Below are 19,767 nucleotides of genomic sequence, written 5' to 3'. Positions count from 1 at the left end.
ACATGTGTGAGTCCCTGGAACACAAATGGAACCAGAAATTAGGAATTCCTTTGGACTCAATACAAAGAGAATGCAGCAAGTAGTAGAAAAATTCTGTTGGAGGTGAAAAAAATCACTTGATGTACAGGAAAGGTAAAAAGCAGCAAAATTAGTTACCCAGTATGCTTTGAGTTTGCACCAATTCGGGTTTAGACGTTGATTTAAATTCCTCAGGTCCATGTTTTTTCTCAGTCTGAGCTAGAAGAAAGAAGTTTACTTTAATTTAAATTTGAACTTTTCTTTACCCATTTCTGTAAGCCTGTTGCTTTTCTTAACATTATTTTATGACACCTGATTAGAATAACTTCTACAGTAGCTTGACTCCGTCGTGATTAATTAGTATTTTGTTTTCAGATTTAAGGTCTATATGATTTCTGAGATTTATTTTGTTGCAGCTTTACATTAAAAAATGAAAATTTAATTAACAAAGTGTAAAGCTAGTATCAGATCACAGTGTATTTCTTATAGCCTCCCAAATGCATTATGATACAGATTTGTAAACAAGATCCATCACACCACATCACAAAGTGTATTTAGAAATATTCTCCCTGCTTGTACAGATTTTTAAAAATCCTTCTAATATAAAATTTACTGGAAAACAAAAATAAACTAGACTAAAATAAAAAGTTTTAGAAAATCACCTGCGATAACGTAGGTCTTTTATTTTTTAGTAATAAAATAGGCTTTTGACTTTCATTCATTCCTCTAATTCTACGTCTTCAAAGTAATGCATGAGCAGTTTATTAAACAGCCATTAAAAGTAACCAAACTGAATTGCCAACCATATTTTAATAAACTATTGCATAATAATATTCTTACGGCTGTTTCACCCAACATTTAATTCCTATGGTATGTAGGTCAAGATTAACTCTTTCTATCTTGCGAAGTCCCATAGTGTTTAACCAGTCAAATAGTTTACAGAAGTGGTAATCTCAGACTGAAAAAATGGCAAAGCTTGTTGATATGAAACACAGGATGGTAAGGTGTCAGCCTTGAAAATGTTCAGAGCATTAATTCCTTCCCCAGATGAAATTACAGTGTTGAGCACATGAGCACAAAGTTTGGTATTTATTCAGTTTAATAAAAGCTCGTTTTCTTTTTGAGATACAAAAGAGAGTTACTTTTCCAGGGTACTCTCCATGGTTTTTCCAAAATCATCTAATCACACTTCAGGCAAGAACTGATCTGGTAGGTTTATGAGTTTCTAATTTAATTTTCCTAAGGGGACATGCTGTCTTCCAGATTACACAGTTGCTACTACAGTTACAGTCACTATACTATTTACTGGTTTGGTATATGATGTTTTTAAGTGCCATAAAAGCTGGCATCTCCACAAATCATGCTTTACTAGGACCCAGTTCAGCTTCTACTAAGTCAGTTACAATCCTTTTACTAACAGTGGAAGGAGGATTTCATTCTACAGAGAAGTTAAAGCAATTTATCTCTACAAAGCTTGTGGAAAAAATTAGACCACGAGAGACCCAGACAATCTGTTCCTAAAAAGTACTTCAAAAGCTGACATTTCTTATTTGTGAAATGTAATAATGAAAAAAAAGCAAGCAAGCAACCAACCAACAAAAAAAAACCCAAATAACAACCAAATGCAAATACAGAAATTTAGAACTACTTTTTTAAACTCAACATGCTTTGCTTTTTTAAAAATATCTGTTGGTTCACACTCATATGAAGCATGCTTCTTGTCAGCTAAGCTAGCTGAGCAAGCAAACCAAGAAAAAGCAATGCCTAGAATTGGGACAAAAGCAACTGTGCTCTTCTCTGTTAAGCAAAGGGTATTGTAGGGTGATGTGAAACAACAGTAAAATAAAGATATAGAAATTAGAAAGTTTAGGTTTTAAGCTAAATTAGAGAAAAAGAGATAAATGCTTCTGATTTTTCCAGGGCATCAGGTAAATTAGGTTTAATGTGCCAAGCTAGGTGACTTTACTGTCATAGCATGGAATACAGCAAGAATGCATTTATAGAACATCTTGTAAACTATTCCATGGCCTAGACAAATGTGCTGATATTTCTAGCTGATGGCCAGCTCCAGTTTCCCTGTGAAGTTAATAAAGGAGGTTGTTCACCCTTGCTCAAACTGAGAGAAAAATGGCAGTGATATTTTGAGGTATGTTAGACAGCATTTGAAGGGAAAAAACCCCCAAAACATTATGAAATTGTGATGTTAAGAATAAATGAATCCTAAGTGGAAAATACCGAAACAAGCCTGGCAAAAACAAACCATGAAAGAGCTTATAAACCAGCCTTTCCAAGGAAGTATATGCCAAGGGAGGGGAGGCCTGAAATTAAGAAAATTATGGGATGCCTGGCTGACAAATGCACTAAAAAAAGTTACTGAACCATGTCACGTCTCAAAGCACACCCTTTTACGAAGAGCCAGTGGAATGTAAGAGCAGTCCAGCTCATGGAGCTTTTCAGGTACTCCACTTGCTAAAATACTTCAAACTCCTTTCTTCCCTTCTTGCATGACTGATGGCACAAGGGCTGCTACAGCACACAGGTCCTTTATAATCAGTGTTCTATTGCCACTTCTGGCACAGAAGTTGCTACGGATTTCGCAGCAATTAATTACTATGCCTATGTCAAAGAATCTAGTATGATTTTCAAATAGAGAAGTCTGAAGTATAATGAAGTAGATTCTGTTGCTAAACTCAATTAATTGTGTCTACGTATGCAACCTGTCTCTCAAATGCAATGCTTGCAAAAAGCTGGTGCTCTGGACTCCCGTTACTTGTGAATGTCTGGCTCAAATCCTTAAGTATTCAAGTTATTTTTGCATATGCAATGTCTAGACTTAAAGTCAAAGAAGTTTTTGTGTCTCTTGAAGGATTCACTTTCATTTCCCTCTTTCCTGGTACTGTTTTTTTTCCTCTTTAACTGAAATACTGTAAATGGAACTAATAGATTATTTAACATAAACAGTGTGACAAACTTTAACATGAGACACTGGTGCTGTTGTCATCAGACAATGACTGCAAAGAAATGCTCACCACAGAAAGAGACATGAAACCACAGAGAAAGCATGAAGTGTAAGATGAAACTTATTCTAAACATTTCAGTTAATAGCTCATTGTGTGATAGCAGCAAGAATATGTTTAGCTGTAACAAGTGGTTATATATAGTTTGTGACTAAAAAAACATACTTGCCAGTTACTCTAATGTATAACAAACACACTATCCAAATTCATGAACATGCAATCCTGTGCTGTCTATAGTTGACTGTGTTTGTGGTTAGAAATACTGCCAGGTACATAAACATAATTAGAGAACACAAAGGAAACAGATGGGATGGATTCTCTCCTCCCAGGGTGATGTAACAATTCTTGTGTCAGTTTCACAGTTTATCTGATTAACCTGTGAATTCCAGTACAAGGAAGTATGTATTTTGATTACACTAATGTAGTAGCCTGAGGATGTTCTAGCCTGAGAACTAGAATTTTGTAGGAGAGCTGATTACAGAAATTGAAGCATTCATTTCTCCCTTTCACATAACAGCAAATCTCTATAAAGCATATTTGTAGACTGCTTGTTCTACACTTAGATAACATAAATAACTTAGTAAAATAACTGCAGAATTTAAGTCCACAAGAGACCTCAGACTGTAAAACAAAATGAAACAAAATGAAAAATTCTTTACCCTTTTTTAGAAAACATAGTCACACGTTTCCAACTAAAATAAAGCTGTTTCTTACACATATGCTACACTCTGGAGTCCCCTTGGATAACAAATCCCTGGAGAAAAGCATCTTTTCCTCTTAATATTTAGGATGAATAGAAAGGGCTATCCATATGAAGGTTTTGCAGAAAGGTACTGATGTTTAAAACTACAGTTTGGCAAATACACATCTATTGTGTGAAAAATTAAATACTGCAAATATTTTCAAAGAAAAAAAGAAAAAAAAAGATAGATTGTTTAATCTAAAAGATGGTCATTGATCATTAAATGATTTTGCTGCATTACTTCCTCCTACATCTCTTTTATCCCCTACATATTGTTGGGAGGGGTTTTGTTTGATTGTTTGTTTTAATGAGAGACTAAGTTGGTGTGATGCAAAGTATGGTATATTTGAAATACTTAAGGCATAAAATAAACACAGTTATATCTAAGGGTAGTATCTGTGTGAACTGTGTGATGTCAATGCAATAATGTGTCACACTATTTCAGCCAGCCAGGAAATACTTTACAGATGGAATAAAGTGATGCCAGCAAGATCACATAATATGACTAAATTAAACCAAAGCAAACCGTCACTGTATTTTTTCCTCAAATTCTTTTTTTTCTTTTTAAAGTCTTGCCACCATTCAAACTCCCTTTCTCCCTTTCAGCAAAAAAGTTGTCAGAAGCCAACCAGTGTGTCCAATGACAGCATAAAAGCCAAACTACAGAAAATGGAGAGGGTGTATGCCTACTTAAACAATATGGAAACGGGGGTTGATAAAATGAGTGGAAAGTCACTCTTCATCATTTGACTCAACTATTTAGTTCTCTCTCATCTTTTTTTCCCTCAGATTGCTAATGCTAAACTACAGGGCTGTACTTGGCATACAACTTGATAAAGTAGCCTGTCTTCGTTAAACTAACTTGCTTCCTAAGCAAATGTAGGCAACAAATCTTGTGAATTTTTAAACTGCAGTTAATATTTTTCAGCCATTTAAGATATCAACATCTGAGTATGCCCTCTTAAGTATGTGGTGTTTTTTCAGCCCCAAGTAGATGATTAAAAAAATAATTTTTCCAAATATACAAGTTAACATCCATTGCACAGACACATGACCTTGAATATGAGTCAAAGATGATTCTATATTCCTTCTGCGTGTAATTGAAGAGTTCCCATTGAGACTGGATAGGACCAGTAAATTCAGAGAGGAACTGTTGTCAAAATTAACCCGTGCCAAACTGACCTTAAAAGGAACATCTTGTCATCTAAACCTCTAAAATAGAGCTTGTTACTGTGACAGTTACATCTCAATCTCATGCATGCATTTTGCAACAATCATGCAGTTATCCCTAGTTTTCTTCTTCATATGCTTCCTGATAGGCAGAAATTCATGGTCCATCAGAAGAAAATTCTTGTTTTGCCATTTTTCACAACTTCAAAGCACCCCAGGAAGATTTGATTCTAAGTGTTTTTATAAACCTAAAAATTGTTGCATCAGAATTTTTCCTCCAAAATTAGGTTCCTATATTTGTCCACATCAACCACTCACAGGTACTAAATTCAGCTACATTATTTTCCTCTTTTCAGTAGCTGTACTGCCTGCAACTGCAGGTTAAACATAAAGATTGATTTAGTTTTATTTTATATATTTGGCAAAGATATTCCACAGAGTTTTTTATAGATAGAATTTTAATTACCTGGGAGGGACTGTGGGGAGATTTCTTGAACTGCTGGTGTTTTGGATTCAGCAGGCCATACTCCAGTTTCATTCTTAGCTAAAGGGAAAAAACATTAGAGAGTAATTACAAAATTTTATCTGCTCTGTTCTACTTAGTGTTTCTGTCCCACTTCCCTTTGCTGAAGTATATCAACATGGATAAATGTGGAGAGCTTATTACAACCTTTGGGAATCAATGAACTTCCACTGAACAATCAATACAAGCACCTATTTAGCCATGTTAAATGCACACATTTTTGGTATTGTTTTGTTCACTGGAAGATTCCTTCAAAATAAAATTCACAGCAAGGAATTTAATGCCTTAGGAATCTTTACTTTCACAGTGCAAAATAGTTTTTAGTGGTTTTCCTTTGTCTATCGTTTGATCATTAACACTGAAAATGACTGAAGAGGGGAGATTTAGGCTGAACATTAGGAAGAAAGAATTTCCTATGAGGGTGGTGAGATACTGGAACAGGTTGGCCAAGGACGTTGTGGCTGCCCCATCCTTGGAAGTGTTCAAGGCCAGGATGGATGGGGCGTTGAGCAACCTGGTGTCCCTGCCCATGCTGGTTGGAACCAGAGTCCCTTCCAACCCCAGCCATTCTCTGATTCTATGAAAAGTATGGGGTATGAAAAACAGATTTGTCAAAATATGGTCTACTGAGTTTTAATGGTATTTCTGTTAATTGCACATCAAATATGTATCTACCATTACCAGCTAGTAACACCTTGTTGTCTATGCTTGTTGTTCAAAGAAAATATTAGTAATCAAGTTAATGAGGTCATTACTTGTATCATCATGACTGAAAACTAGTAATGCACTGTAATGTAAATACTACAATTAAGCTTTTCCACTTAGCTTTGATTTTCAGTAGCTGAAGATGACATTAGTATTTGTCTTTCAGTTGCTGGTAAATATGTAAGATAGTAATATTTAAGGAACTCAGCCTCCATTAAAACATATTAATACTCAAACACAATCAAATATTGATGTATTGTTTAGCTCTACCCTTACAAGTAAACATGATCCTAACAGGAACAAGCACTGCTCTTTTCTCACTGCAAAGCAAGCCAATCTCTGAATATACTGTGGCCAGAAATGTAGTAACAGAATAAATTAAACAAAGCAGAAATAAAAAAGGGAAAAAAATCTGACCCAGTTTTTTTGAGTTCAAATTAAGTACTAAGACTAGCCAAGCCAAAAGTCATCAGCTCCAAAACTCTACTCAAGGGATCTGTGAAAGATGCACTGGAGGCATTACTAAGGTTTTTTAAGATAGCTGGATTTCTCACAATTATGCTGTTCATAGATGATATCCTACTTTACAGATCTTCAACAAAAGCCTCAATCTTTTTCCCTCTGGTTTCAAATCTGTTCTGAAATGTTCCAATTTCTGGCTACTTTTATTTTAATGTATTTAATTACAGATTATAACTAAGAAGGTATTCAGGAAACAATTTCTCACATATACAGAAGTCAGAATTAATAAAATTCACTGAAAATCTGGGCTTTCAAATAGACACATAAACTTCCATTTTTAAAGATGTATGTTGAAACGCATAACCTGTAAGAAAATTCAAGTTTGTAAATCAAAACCAAACCCCTGTAGACCATAAAAGTGACTGTTTTCCCTGCTTTCCTCTAAGGATCAGAGCTACTGCATATTCTTTTCTATGGCTGCAAATGCCTTAAAAAAACCCAGATGTTTTAAAATAAGTAAATTTATATGAATCCTTACACGTACAAGCTAAGGATTAACTAAACAAATAGGAAAAAATAGAAGGACAAAGAGGGAAAAAAATGGACTTTTCTTGTATAGATGATTACATATGGCTAGACTTCTGGTATTGCACATGAATTACAGGTTTCATTAATTTCTGCTTACCCATTTTTTTCCTAGATGCTTGAGGTAAGTCATCTATTGTCAGGAGAGGAGGAAGTTTCTGCTGAGTTTCATTGAGACCTGGAACAATAAGGTGCACTACGAAGAAAGATTTGACCCATTAATTCCAGAAGAGAGGAAAAATATACAGTCTGCCCTGTGAGATACCTGAGCCTTTGGAAGTTTAGTCTAAGTCTCTCAGAAATTATTTAGTTCTATTCAGTAATCACTCCCGTTTGGTGTTATTTCCCCTTCATACCTACTCACTGTATTACCAGGATTTTGTGATTAATCAAAATTGCAAACAGTTCAATATTGAAGCATGAAACACTGGAGTATTGCAGTATCACAGATGTTTAGATATTCTCTCTGGTGGCCCAAGACTCTTCTGAAGAAATTCTGCAGTGTGAGGGTTGTGACACACTGGACCAGGTTGCCTAGAGAGCCTCTGGAAAAGTTCAGTGTCAGGTTGGATGGGGCTGTAAGCAATCTGCTGTAGTGGGAGGTTCACCATGCTAAGCACTACATGATAAATTTTTTTTAATTTTATTTTGTATGCCAACATTGTATATTTTTAGAGGTCAAACAAGAATGGAAAGCATAAAACTGAATGACTTAAGGGAAGCAGTTATGCCCCAAGGTCTAAGAGCAAGCTCTAATTGCAGAGGTTATAATAAACATCACAATTTCCTAATAGATCAGTACAGGTTTGTTGGTGGTTATTTTGTTGTTTTTCTTTCTTTGTTTGTTTATATTTTTGTTTTGTTTTTATTTAAAAAAACCAAACACCTTAAAGAACAACCCCTGATCTCAGTAAGATCTTTGTCACAGAACTTAACCTGAGCTGTGAAAGAACTTCTTGGCTTAAAAAGTGACAGTGTCTTCTTAAAACCTTTGACAACAAAATTGCCCTATTTCTTTTAGGCTACATCATTGTTGGAACCATCTGTACTGCCACAAAGTATAAAAAATACTGTCTGAACCAGGTGCAAAATGTCCTTTGATATGCAAGGAAAGATCTATCAAGATAAGAAAAAAAAAAAAGTATATACACAGTTCTAATTTTCAGAAAAAGATGAGTAAAAAATAATAAAAGTATCTTATAGTCACCTAATATTGCTCCTGGCAGAGAAGAAATATCTGTAGTTTTTGACTGTGTCCGATTTTGAATAACTGTGGAGACAACACAGAGATATTGGGAAGTCACTTAAAAAATCCAAACATGAAAAAAATCCTCATCTAAGACAAGACTTGACATTCTGAAAATCATACCTCGACTTCATAATTGGAGATGAGGACACCAACATAATCTTTTCTGTTTTCACATTCAGTTTAAAAGACTGTAAACTCTGTTTCCTCCACATCTCTTAGCTGTCCTCTGGCATACCAGTTTTATATTCTTGGTGAGAAATGACATTCTATGCTTATATTTATATAGGGCCAAATAAAGGCCCCTGCATTACCCTGCCATTTAGAAGTGTTCAAAAAAAAAGATGCATGTGATTAAATGCCAGTACAGTTGTGTTTTGATGATAATTACCATATTTTCTTTCACACCACCCTTCATTGTTTCTTGTCCCTAAACTGTGACCTAGGCAAAACTTTCTTGATTTTTTTAAACTTAGAATTATTTGCAAAAAAATTTGTTAGCAACTTTTAATCTTTTAATCTGCAGCTCATTTTCTATCAGCTATCTTCATTAATTTTCAAAGATTACAGTATTATACTACCTCTCACTACTAGTGAGAAAAAAGTTTTTCTAAAGGGCAGTATGTTTAAGTCTACTGCAGCTCTCTCTCTCTGCTGGCCAAGGAAAGAAGGTGAAGAGAGTCTAAGTCAATTACTTAGCTAAAGATACCCACAAAAAACTATGGTAGGATCAAACTTATCCATACTGCTGCCTTTCATGCCTGACAATCTATGCACAGCTGGAATATCGACATACCCAGACAATCCAGTTAAAAAAGAATGGATACTAGCAAGAAGCAGAACTCACTGGTATTCATTCAATGACTGAAGTAAGTAATTGTTTACAATGCAATATAGTAGCTCATTTTATTAACACAGATAGGTAACATTAGTAGTATCTGTAATTAAAAGATACAATAATATATAAGGTTACACCTATTCTAAAAGGAATATTTACATCAGAGTCAGAATTTTTCTTTTTAAGTTACTCTTGCAGAGCATATCAATTAAAATATATTCAGATTTACCTTGTTTGATTATTGTGACAGGGACCAGCTTCTTATTATCACGCAGTGTAAGCTAAGAAAAGAGGGAGAAAAAATTATTGGGATAATTGCCATAACAGTAATTGAACTTTCTTAGTAACAAAAATACAGGGTTCTAAACCAATACTGTGGAGACTGCTTATTCTGTGAAAACCATTACTTTCTGCCACCAAATAAGTGTTTCTCATTGGCATGAACACAGTTTGAAATTAAATATTACCAAGATTTACTTTTCAATTTTGCCTTCTAGTGAAAGAATTGTGTTGAGTTGATCAGCTTTTGAAGTAATACACATGACTAACTAAAGTAGGACAAATTGCATTTATTAGGTGTTCATTTTATCGTACTTCTCATCAGAAGCACTATAATCAAATAAACAGCTTCCAAGATGTAGTGAGCACTCATGTAACTCAACTGCAGAATTTCTAATCTTAATTATTATCAGTCCTTTCACTAGTAAAAGGTCCCTACATTGATCAGAGCATCCTTTCTTTGTTAACAATAATGGATTACTTTAATGACAGAAATATAAATAGGCTAAATACATTAAAATACATTCAAAATATAGTTTTTGCTCAAGAACAAATCATTGACAGGAAACCCATGCTTCACAGATGCTGTAATTTTACTGTTTACTTGTACAAACCTTCAAGTGCTGCATTTGAAAATTACCACTGTGCTGTTGAACCTTTGTTTCTCAGTCTCAAAAAAGTAGGCACTACTGCAGATATTTCTAGGTCTAGTACAATTTACTACTTGGACCGACTATATTCAAAAAGCCACAAATAACTCGGATACACATAAGAGACTCCTCAAGGAAGCATTAGGGACAACCTGTATTTGGTTAAGTTTTGGAAAAGCAGTCATGTTTTCTTTTAGAGTTTAAAAAAAAATAGCTAAGAGTCTTGTTTTTTGCCTAGGACTAAAAAAAAATTAAAAAAATAAAAAAATATCAAGGCCGACCCCACCTTTCAGATTGACATTATGAAATTACAGGAACCTAATCAAAGAGAAGAGGAAATGAATTTCTATTGCATTCTCTCTACCCTACCACCACCCATTGTTTATGAAAGGAAACAGAATGATCATCCCTAGAGCTCTCCTTTTCTTCCCCTCTCTAATTAGTTGTAGCTCATACAGCCCCAAGAGCTTAGTCAAACTTAAGGGATGAACTTGCCAAAAGAAACACAAGCTGATTTGTGACTGATGTTGAAAGGGCAGAATGACTAGATGGACCCATAATGTTGCTTTAACAAACAGTCTTTAAAAACCTTTCCTTACAGAGAGGGCTAGAACCATGCTGATAAGAGCCAGTTGTGTCTTTGGAGGAAAACAAGGCACAAACAAAGCTTGGCACTCATTCTGGCTTTGCACTGATGATGCGACTGCACTACTGAAACGTACCCCACCTAATCCTGTGGAAACTGCAGTAGTAAAGTTAACGTAGGTGTTGGCCACTGTCTGCTTCCCAGCCTTAGTTTTATGGCTTCTTGCACCATTAAAGTGAAAATGATAAGAGAATTTTTAGAATAATCTGTGGAATGAATTAAAGATATTTCTGTGGAGCGTGATAAAGCAGTATTGTGCTGGACCTAAGCCCTGTGAGGCTGACTAAAAAGACTGCATCTTGGCTTTGGTCCTCCTTTCATGCTTAAGCTGTGCAAATATTTGGAAAACTGTTTTAGCTCACTTTCTCAGGACTTCTCTTGCATAAATAGAATCCCTACTTCCACAGAAGTGGCATAATAGAGTCAGGGTCCTGGCACACAGCATTTGTTAAGAGGAGAAGCTCAAGAGAAAGGAGCTCAATTTGCACTCCTGATACCAGACTAAAATCTCTGGTCTTGGGCTGTCACGTGTAACTTTAGAGATGCGTAGGGGACCACTGGGAAGAACAGTAAAGCTGATTTTACCAAAAACATAATGAGATTAGCATCTTCCTGAATATCTTTTCAACTGGCTCATATTACTCACAGATAAAATATTTCCTCTTGAATGTGATACATGACTGCTTCCAGTACCCTAAGCATTATACTTCTCTAACTTTGTATGTAGTGCTATAATGAAAGTATTTCTGTCTTAAATGAATACCTAATTATTCCTATGTGAAAGCATATGTAACGGACTGTAGTTTGATTCCTGAACGAAATCCAAGTCTGATAGTTACAGACAGTTGTATTGTACAATATGTACAATATGAACACAGCTTAAAAAGGGACAAACAAATTTTAATGCTTAGAATCCATACATGGAAACCATCATCTTCACCTTTGTTAAAAGAATCAGTCTATGTAATAATCTTAGCTATAGTTCTCAATTATTTCATCAACCCACACATACAAATGCTTCTCCACACAGTTACCTAGTCTTAGATTTAGCAGATTATTTCTATTGGCAATGTGTGGCTGTAGTGTCTTTGTCACTTCAAAAGAGAAGCAAAATTTGACCACAAAAATTACAAATCTGGTATAAAAAAGACTGTTTTGCATACCTGTGTTTGGGAATTAGGTACCAACTTGTACATATTCTGGAGCTGCCCGTTTATTTTTTTACCTGATTTGACAGAGAGAAATAAATGCACAGAATTACTTTTTGTTTTGTCCAAGGCAGAGCAAACAAAATTTATTCTCCTTTTTCAATAGCTAAGGAAATTAGGAGGCTTAATTACAAGGTAACTGTTACATGTAACAGTTTTGTTTGGTCCTGTATCTCCAGATTAATTATTCCATCTGCAGACCTTCCTCTTCACATTTTGACAGAGAGGAAATTAAATGTAGTCTTCTACAGCAGGGGTAAATGAGCTGAAGTGGTCTTAGGGAGTTCCTAAGGAGAAGTTAGAGGTACCTAAGAGGATTCTATAAAAAAATTAATATAGCTACAACACTAATACGTGAGGAAAAAATCTGAAAGAGGAATTTCTGCGTCTCATCTGTCAGGCTGGTACTATGACTGGCTAAAAGCAGTATGCTTCAATGTCTCCAATAATCATCTGATTTTTAAGTGTGCTGTTCTAAAAGAAATACACTGTTAGCACTGGCAACACAGAGCATGCATATCACTTCTCTTTGGGTTGTACATGGTTTCCTGTATCTCGGCATATGAACAAAGTAATCAAGAGAGTCAATCTCTGATTTTTTTTTTCTTAGGTTTTCCCTCTTAGTTTCTCAGTACTAGAAGCTTCTTGTGAAGCAGCTGTTAAGCACAGAGGACATACAGTTCCTAACTAACACCTTTTATATTCAAGCATGATGTTTCAAGCTTTGTCTGTATCTTCTGCCTTTAGAATTCTCTAATCCATTTGTGGCAAAAGGCTCCTGTGTAAACAAGAGCCAAGCTAAAAGTTATATGCCTTCACAATTCCATTTGAAACTGATAAGCAATAGAAAAAAAATCAACTATAAAGAAGTATCAGTTGAGAGACATTTAAGATGACATGCTACCCCCCCCAGAAATCTTTCAAAGTGCTTGATACTTCTCAGGAACAGGACCTACTATTGGCCTATATACAAGGGAAAATTGACAAAACTTTCTGAGTGACTTCATGAGGAAAATCACATTAAGATGGACAGAAATAACCTCCTTTCATCTCTTTTGATAAATTTTGGTTTAATAAATGTTGAACATTTGCCATGCCTTTTATGTTTTCCTGAAACCCTAAATTAAAACCAGATTTTCTTCCCAACCCTTCGCAACATGTTTAGTACACAAAAAATATTTGGCCTGTGGATCCAAAAAATGGAAAAACATTCAACAATTCAGAAAATTTCATTTTACAATAATTTACATATTTTTCAGTAAGGAAAGAAAATTTGCAGTGAAGGATTTTTGGTTTAGGTTAGATGCTTTTTAATACATAAAAAGACTTCAAGTTGCTACAAGACTAAGTTAAAACAAAAAAATAAAGGGGCATTTGTGCTGATCAGTAAACTCCTATGCAGACATGGTTATAAACCTGTAACAAATGATCACTCTCTCTTTACTGCCCACAGTTTCTGTACCTACCTACTATGCACTGACAATACAAAAAGCTTGAATCTAAAGGTGTTGTCCAGTTCCCAGCTACAAGCTACTTTAGTTTCTTTTTTAGGAGAAGACTACTACCATTCTCCACCTTAAGGTCATGGTATGACAGTGGCATTCTGGGCTGCTAAAATGACTCTACAGGAACTGGGAAGGTACCTCAAAGTTACAGCATTCTAATTCATGATCAAGGCCAGCAAAGTCATGAGGCCATGTAAGGCCTTTTGCAGTGACTGAGAGACCAGCCAGGGATGACATGTACTGCCTCCATGAAAATCCAAACAAAAGAATTCATAATAACATATGCTTCAAAAACAATTTATAGATGCTCTTGACAGAAAATCAGCTTGAAATTCAACTTTTCAGCAAAATCATAAGGGGCTCATTGTGACTAAAGCTGAATAGCAAGGGTCTCGCCTAATTTGTAACCAACTTGAAAATAAATGCAGATATAAAATAAGACTCAAACAAGGTTATACTTTCCATCAACTTACTATGCAAGGAACAAGGAAAAACTTGGAATCCAGTCAGAAGTATAAATGTTCATACCCAGCACTTTATGTATATCTAAATTAATCACTGCTGGATCTCTAGCAACCTGCAACAGATCCTTTATTATTTACAATGAGAAGAGAACAAGCTGTAGAAGGGTAGGTGGCAGCTTTTCAAGCACAAACTATTTCTACTTTCACCTCTCTAAAAGAATTTGTAAGGAGCACAAAGAATAGTATTCAAACAACAAAAATCTGCCCAGAAACCTACTTCAAGTAATACCACAAGATATAAAAAATACTGTCAAATTGAGTAGCTACTTGATTAATTATTGTCACATACTTACTAGAGAGAACTGTCTTATGATTGAAAGTCTTGCTCCAAACACTATCATCTACATTGTCTTTAACTCCAAACTCGTAAAGTGTGTTTGGCTTCAGATTGTCCACCACTGTCTCTGTAACTGGGCAGAGCTGAAAAACCCATTTCTTGTCTTTACCCTTTTCTCTGTAGCGAACTGTATAGAACCTGTTCAAAGAAAAACAAAACAGAAAGCATAAACATTTTTATTGACAAAGAAAATCTCTGCAGCCATTTTCATTAGGAATTACCAAAATTATTTCTATCCACCATTGTTTTTATTCTATCTGGCCCCTTATGGTTACCAAGTATCAGTAAAGTTAGTATATCTCCCCTGCAAATGTATTGCTAAGCCCAGTTACCTCCTACACACATGTTCCTCATCATACAGACCCTGATATCAGGAGTATTATTACATAAATAGCAAAATAATAATCTCCTTATTTATAACCAAATGTGTGTGTGGTTCTCATCACAAACTGCTAGCTCATTTTGCAGGCAGTTTCTGTGATTCTGACCTATGCCAGAACTAGTCAACTAAATCACGAGTCTATTAGTCAGGAAGACTTGATGAATTTCTCAAAGTATTCTATATCTATATCTGTCCCGAGGAAGCTGTTCCCCTCAAAATTAGTCCAAAAATAATCTCAAGGGAAAACCAGTAATAGTTGACATTTACAAAATACATTCCTCATTCAGTGATCCCATTGATATATTGCTCACACTTCAAACAAGTAAACCAAGACATAACTTTTGGTAGTTTACACCAATAACATGATGAATGCTAAAAGATTATGAAATTTAAAAAAATTTGTGCAGCACCACCCTGAAGAAGTCTGATGTCAATGCTAACCACTATAGAACAACGCAACACAAATGGTGAGTTATGGAACAAGAATCCCACTGCCTTCTACTGTCTCATTTTCAATTTTTGTGTATTTATGTGCATCACTGCCAGAATGGGACAGGGTTTTCTATCAATTCTGTTCATTCTCAGGAAGATTTAGTAATTTTAAAACACAAGTCTTACTGAAAACTGTTACAGATGACATAAAATTATATCTATTGTCCATAGTCATCTAACCTTTCTATCAGCTGAACATGGATTTGTTCCATCCTGTTATATTTTTTCAGACTTCAATCCAACAAATCCAGGCTATAAAATAAACACAACTCTAAAGCCCCAGGTACATGCTTGAGAATAATTCAGAAGCAAAAAAAAAAAAAAAGAAATTTGGATTGTGATATTTAATACAGATATCATGTAGGAAAATATGAGAGAAAGGAAGTGAAAATAAAACAACAAAAGGTCTTTAATCAGCTGAAAAGATATCAGGTTGTAAAGTCCAGATTAAAATGGCTTAATGGGCCACATATAACACTGCCAATGTATAAAGCTCATTTTGCCAAAGTTACAGAAGAGCACTTCCAGAGTACAGTGTATGTGAAAGATGACTGTGGAGTATAGAGAAATTCCTACTTCATTATTAAAACACAACCTAACACCATGCACGTGCCAATTATAGAAATTATATTCATACACACAGATTCACTTCATTTACACATTTTATCTCATAATTGTGAAATTTGTTTTCTTGTCACCAAAAAGATAGGTTCTCCTGTTTAAGTTGCTATATTTAGCTCATTCAGATATTCCACCAAGTTACAAAATTAGTATTTGTATTGGCTCACATAACTCTTTTTATTATATGCACTAGTTGGCCTTCAAAACAAGTCATAGTCTAACCCAAACCTTGGAAAGGAAAGATAGCAAGTAGTAAATATCTTCTCTCTTCTTATTGATTCATGAAGTATGAAGGAATAATTTACATCTTTACTTCTGTGATCTACTTGAATTTCATGCAAGTTTTAACAGTGGGACTAACAGAGGTTTTTAACAAGAATTGATGACAACATTAAGAAGAGGAAAATTTCCTTCATCCTCTTAATCCTTTCATACATAATCACACAGACATTAACAAGTAAGGAAAGCTTACTTGAAATCTCTGGCACTGTCTTGCAAAGGATATAACAGAAATAAACAAACCCCACCTGCAATATAAATGCGTCCTGCTGGACCCCATATAGTATTTTGGCAAAGATTTAGAATAGGTATAAATAGATATGTGATCAAAGTGTGAATTAAAAGTGCAAGTAATTACTTTCCTCCCACATTGCCTGAAAGAGGAAATTCCATTTTTCATCTTCATACTTATCTTTTCCTACCTCTTTTATTTGAATGTTGTACAAATGAAGTTGTTGCATGTGATGAAAAAAAACATTATGATGATTCATTTCAGTTATTTAACAGTCTAAATGAATAGCTGAATCAGAAATGAGGAGAAAAAAATTCACCAAAAACTTGTTCATAGTGAAAAGACTTTTAAGTGGCTGCTCCCACTTGTGCCTTCTGTAGAAAATGTTTTTTAATACTGTCTCCACACCTGCAAACTCCTTCTCCATAACATGAGTTAAAATAGAGAACATTTGCATGTCAAAAGCCATCTTTCACTAAAATTCAAGACTATTAAAAATATAAGAGGATTTTCATAGTTGTGCCAAACATTACATTAGAAATAGAAACACATAGTATAAAAGAAATGTGATCTTAACTCCGAGATTTCCAAGCTGGTAAAAACTTCACTAAGGGTGTAATTATTTCAGTGGAAACTTGCCACAATAAGAACTAAAAACACTGTAATGAAAGAATTTCAATAAAAAGTAATCAAAGTTAAGCTCCAATTAACAAGTCACAATCATTTGAGCATCAAGAATATCCAAATCATAAATAACGTGCACCTCTGGGGAAATGCTATCATTTGTTTATAGAGTATGAATTCAGAAATGCTGAGTTTTGTCATTCATGAACAACAATTCATTGTTAAACGAGAGGAACAAGCTGCCAAACACAGTACAATTCCAGTGCCTGGGTGAGAACATTCCATGGAGTAAATTTTGTCATTTTCATTTCTTCCTTTTTCAAACCCTCCTTCTAGAACATAATACCTAACAATCAACCCATGTAATTAAAGACACAAGAAAGCAGGAAAAGCCAGACACAACTCACAGACATTCATCCCTTTGTGGCAGTGACATAGACACACAACAGTCCTGTAGCCATATACATGTATCAGAATCTGCAACACTGCTTCTTAAGCACTGCAAACACTTAGAGAATTCCAATTTAGATTCCTCCCAAAAATTAAAGGCAGGATGAAATGGAGTACAGCCACACTCATAGAGAGGGGAAAAGTACTCTATACAGAAGGGGAAAGTACCCTATACTGCTTCTCAGATAAAACACTTCCCATCCCCTCTGTGATTTAAGAATATGAAAAACTAATTGAATATTGAAGGTTCCTAAAAGCTATCATGAAAATAATACACTATTCAACTAAAGTGTACTTGCAACAGCCCCAGGAATACTACTCACAGTTGTGAATGCTAGTTTGATATTTCAAGCAAGGAGGTGGCATATCTAGTTACACTGGGTTAGCAAAAAAAAGACATGGCAATATTTAACTGCTTTTAATTTTGATTCTTTGTTTTGTTGGGGGATATGGAAAGGGTACATTTTATCAGAACAATGTTGATTGAATAGCCCATGTATTTGTATTTACAACAAATACTAATCAAATATTTCAGGGTTCACTTCTTTTCCAGCTAGCAGTCTAAAAAATTACTAGAGCACTTTTTAAGCTCCATAATAATTACTCTCTCTCCCTTCATCCCTCTGCAGGAGGCCCTGTTTCACTCATTAGAAGATACCTCCAATCAAACAACCATGGGGACTGTAGAGAAATTTTACCTCCTTCCTTTTCACTGAACAATAGGAAAGATTAATAAACCCTAACAATTTAAACAGAAGGTGTCATGAGCAAATAAGGGGTAATTTTCTACTCAGAGTTAACTGCTCTAATAAATATTTACAATATTCTGACTTCACTTGCCTCCACCTGTGTTGCACACAAAATGTGAAACAATCGCAGGAATAAAAGTAGGAAAACTGATCCCATCATTTAAAGGAAGGCACAAGAGTACATTATTGGTCTCTAGGCCAACCACTACAGTGCTCACTATATCTGCAAAGTCTATGGAAATGGCTATCAGCCTGATACAAAAAGATATTTCCGTCCTTTCTATGTTCAATAAACATAACATTTTTCTAAACTCCACAAGGCAACAGTGAAACCTTTCCTTTCTCATCTTAGAGCTAGCCTTCCTCTTACATAAGAAATCAAAATATGATGACCATTTTAACAAAGCAGTCCACAGATTTTTTATTTTTGTTTTGAAATTAAAATCATGCTCGCAGCTTCTAAGATGGATAGGCAAAATACTGGGTTTTAGTATATCAGTATGAATGACACTGTCTTGCCAAGAATTTCAGCTCTATTTTTCCAACTGTTATCTGAACCTCTTTTCAGCCAGATTCCCAGAAAATGCTTGTATAGTCAATGTTTGGGCACAAACAAATAGATACTGGAAATCCTATAAGGCAGATGGCTTCATGAGATATCCAGATTAGGTCAGTTTGTATAAATAACATGGGTGTATCTGGAACCATATTCAAACCAAAACTCCAAACAATTTAATCATGTCTATTTTAGTCACACTTAACACTAAACAAAAAATTAAGCCTTGGAGATATAAGAACATTCCTGCTCTGTGCTTTTGTGTTTCCGTAGACAAAAGTTTTGAAAAATTATTGCACTTTCATGCACAGGAATTTAATCAGACTTTTAAAAAAATACTTTAGCATATGCATATATTTATTTGTTTGTTTATAGTTAAACTTTATTAGAAGAACAGCATTAAAAAGTATCAGAAAATAATAAAAATAATAATTTGAACTACAGTTTTTCAGATACTGTTTCACAGATTATCATATGAAGTTGATTACATTGTTTCCTTTTTGTTGCCAAGGTTACATTAAAGTAAAAAACACTGACATGTATAAAAAGATGGAAAGAGGTACATCCCCTGTGGCTATCAGTTAAGTTTGCAAAGCACTTTCTAATTTAGTTTTCACTTTCACCTGATCACTAACATTCACTTTTTCACTTTGTTTTCTGGTATAATGACTATAAATAGTTAGAGGCTCTGAAGAATGAGAGGCAAATCTCACTAGCAAATCTCTCCATGTTTATACAAGCTTTCAGCATATACTCCTACAGCAGGAACTCATAAGCATCTGAAACTCAGAAAATTTATTTGCTGGAGATTGTTTTCCTGAAGTAATCCTGATAAGTTTAAAAACAATTTCTGTGACATTTACATTACAAAGCATGGCTAAATTGCAGATCTGTAGGTTCATAGATAGGCATACAAGGAGATGCATG

The 19,767-nt window shown here is 34.8% G+C and overlaps 1 protein-coding gene across 1 annotated transcript in view; it reads right to left on the bottom strand.

Moving 5' to 3' along the window:
- ABI3BP (ABI family member 3 binding protein) overlaps window positions 1-19,767 on the bottom strand; it is a 145,320-nt gene that overhangs the window by 89,574 nt on the left and 35,979 nt on the right. Inside the window, exons 5-11 of the mRNA XM_071758351.1 lie at window positions 14,412-14,593; window positions 12,045-12,106; window positions 9,536-9,587; window positions 8,430-8,492; window positions 7,323-7,418; window positions 5,414-5,491; window positions 157-237 (exon numbers count right to left, since the gene is read on the bottom strand). Of these exons, the coding sequence (XP_071614452.1) occupies window positions 157-237; window positions 5,414-5,491; window positions 7,323-7,418; window positions 8,430-8,492; window positions 9,536-9,587; window positions 12,045-12,106; window positions 14,412-14,593 (614 nt within the window). The remainder of the gene's footprint in view (window positions 1-156; window positions 238-5,413; window positions 5,492-7,322; window positions 7,419-8,429; window positions 8,493-9,535; window positions 9,588-12,044; window positions 12,107-14,411; window positions 14,594-19,767) is intronic.

This window comes from Heliangelus exortis, chromosome 1, assembly GCF_036169615.1.
Source record: "Heliangelus exortis chromosome 1, bHelExo1.hap1, whole genome shotgun sequence".
Lineage (NCBI taxonomy): Eukaryota > Metazoa > Chordata > Aves > Apodiformes > Trochilidae > Heliangelus > Heliangelus exortis.
Note: the sequence above shows the minus strand (reverse complement) of the source record. Positions and strands in the feature narration are given on the sequence as shown.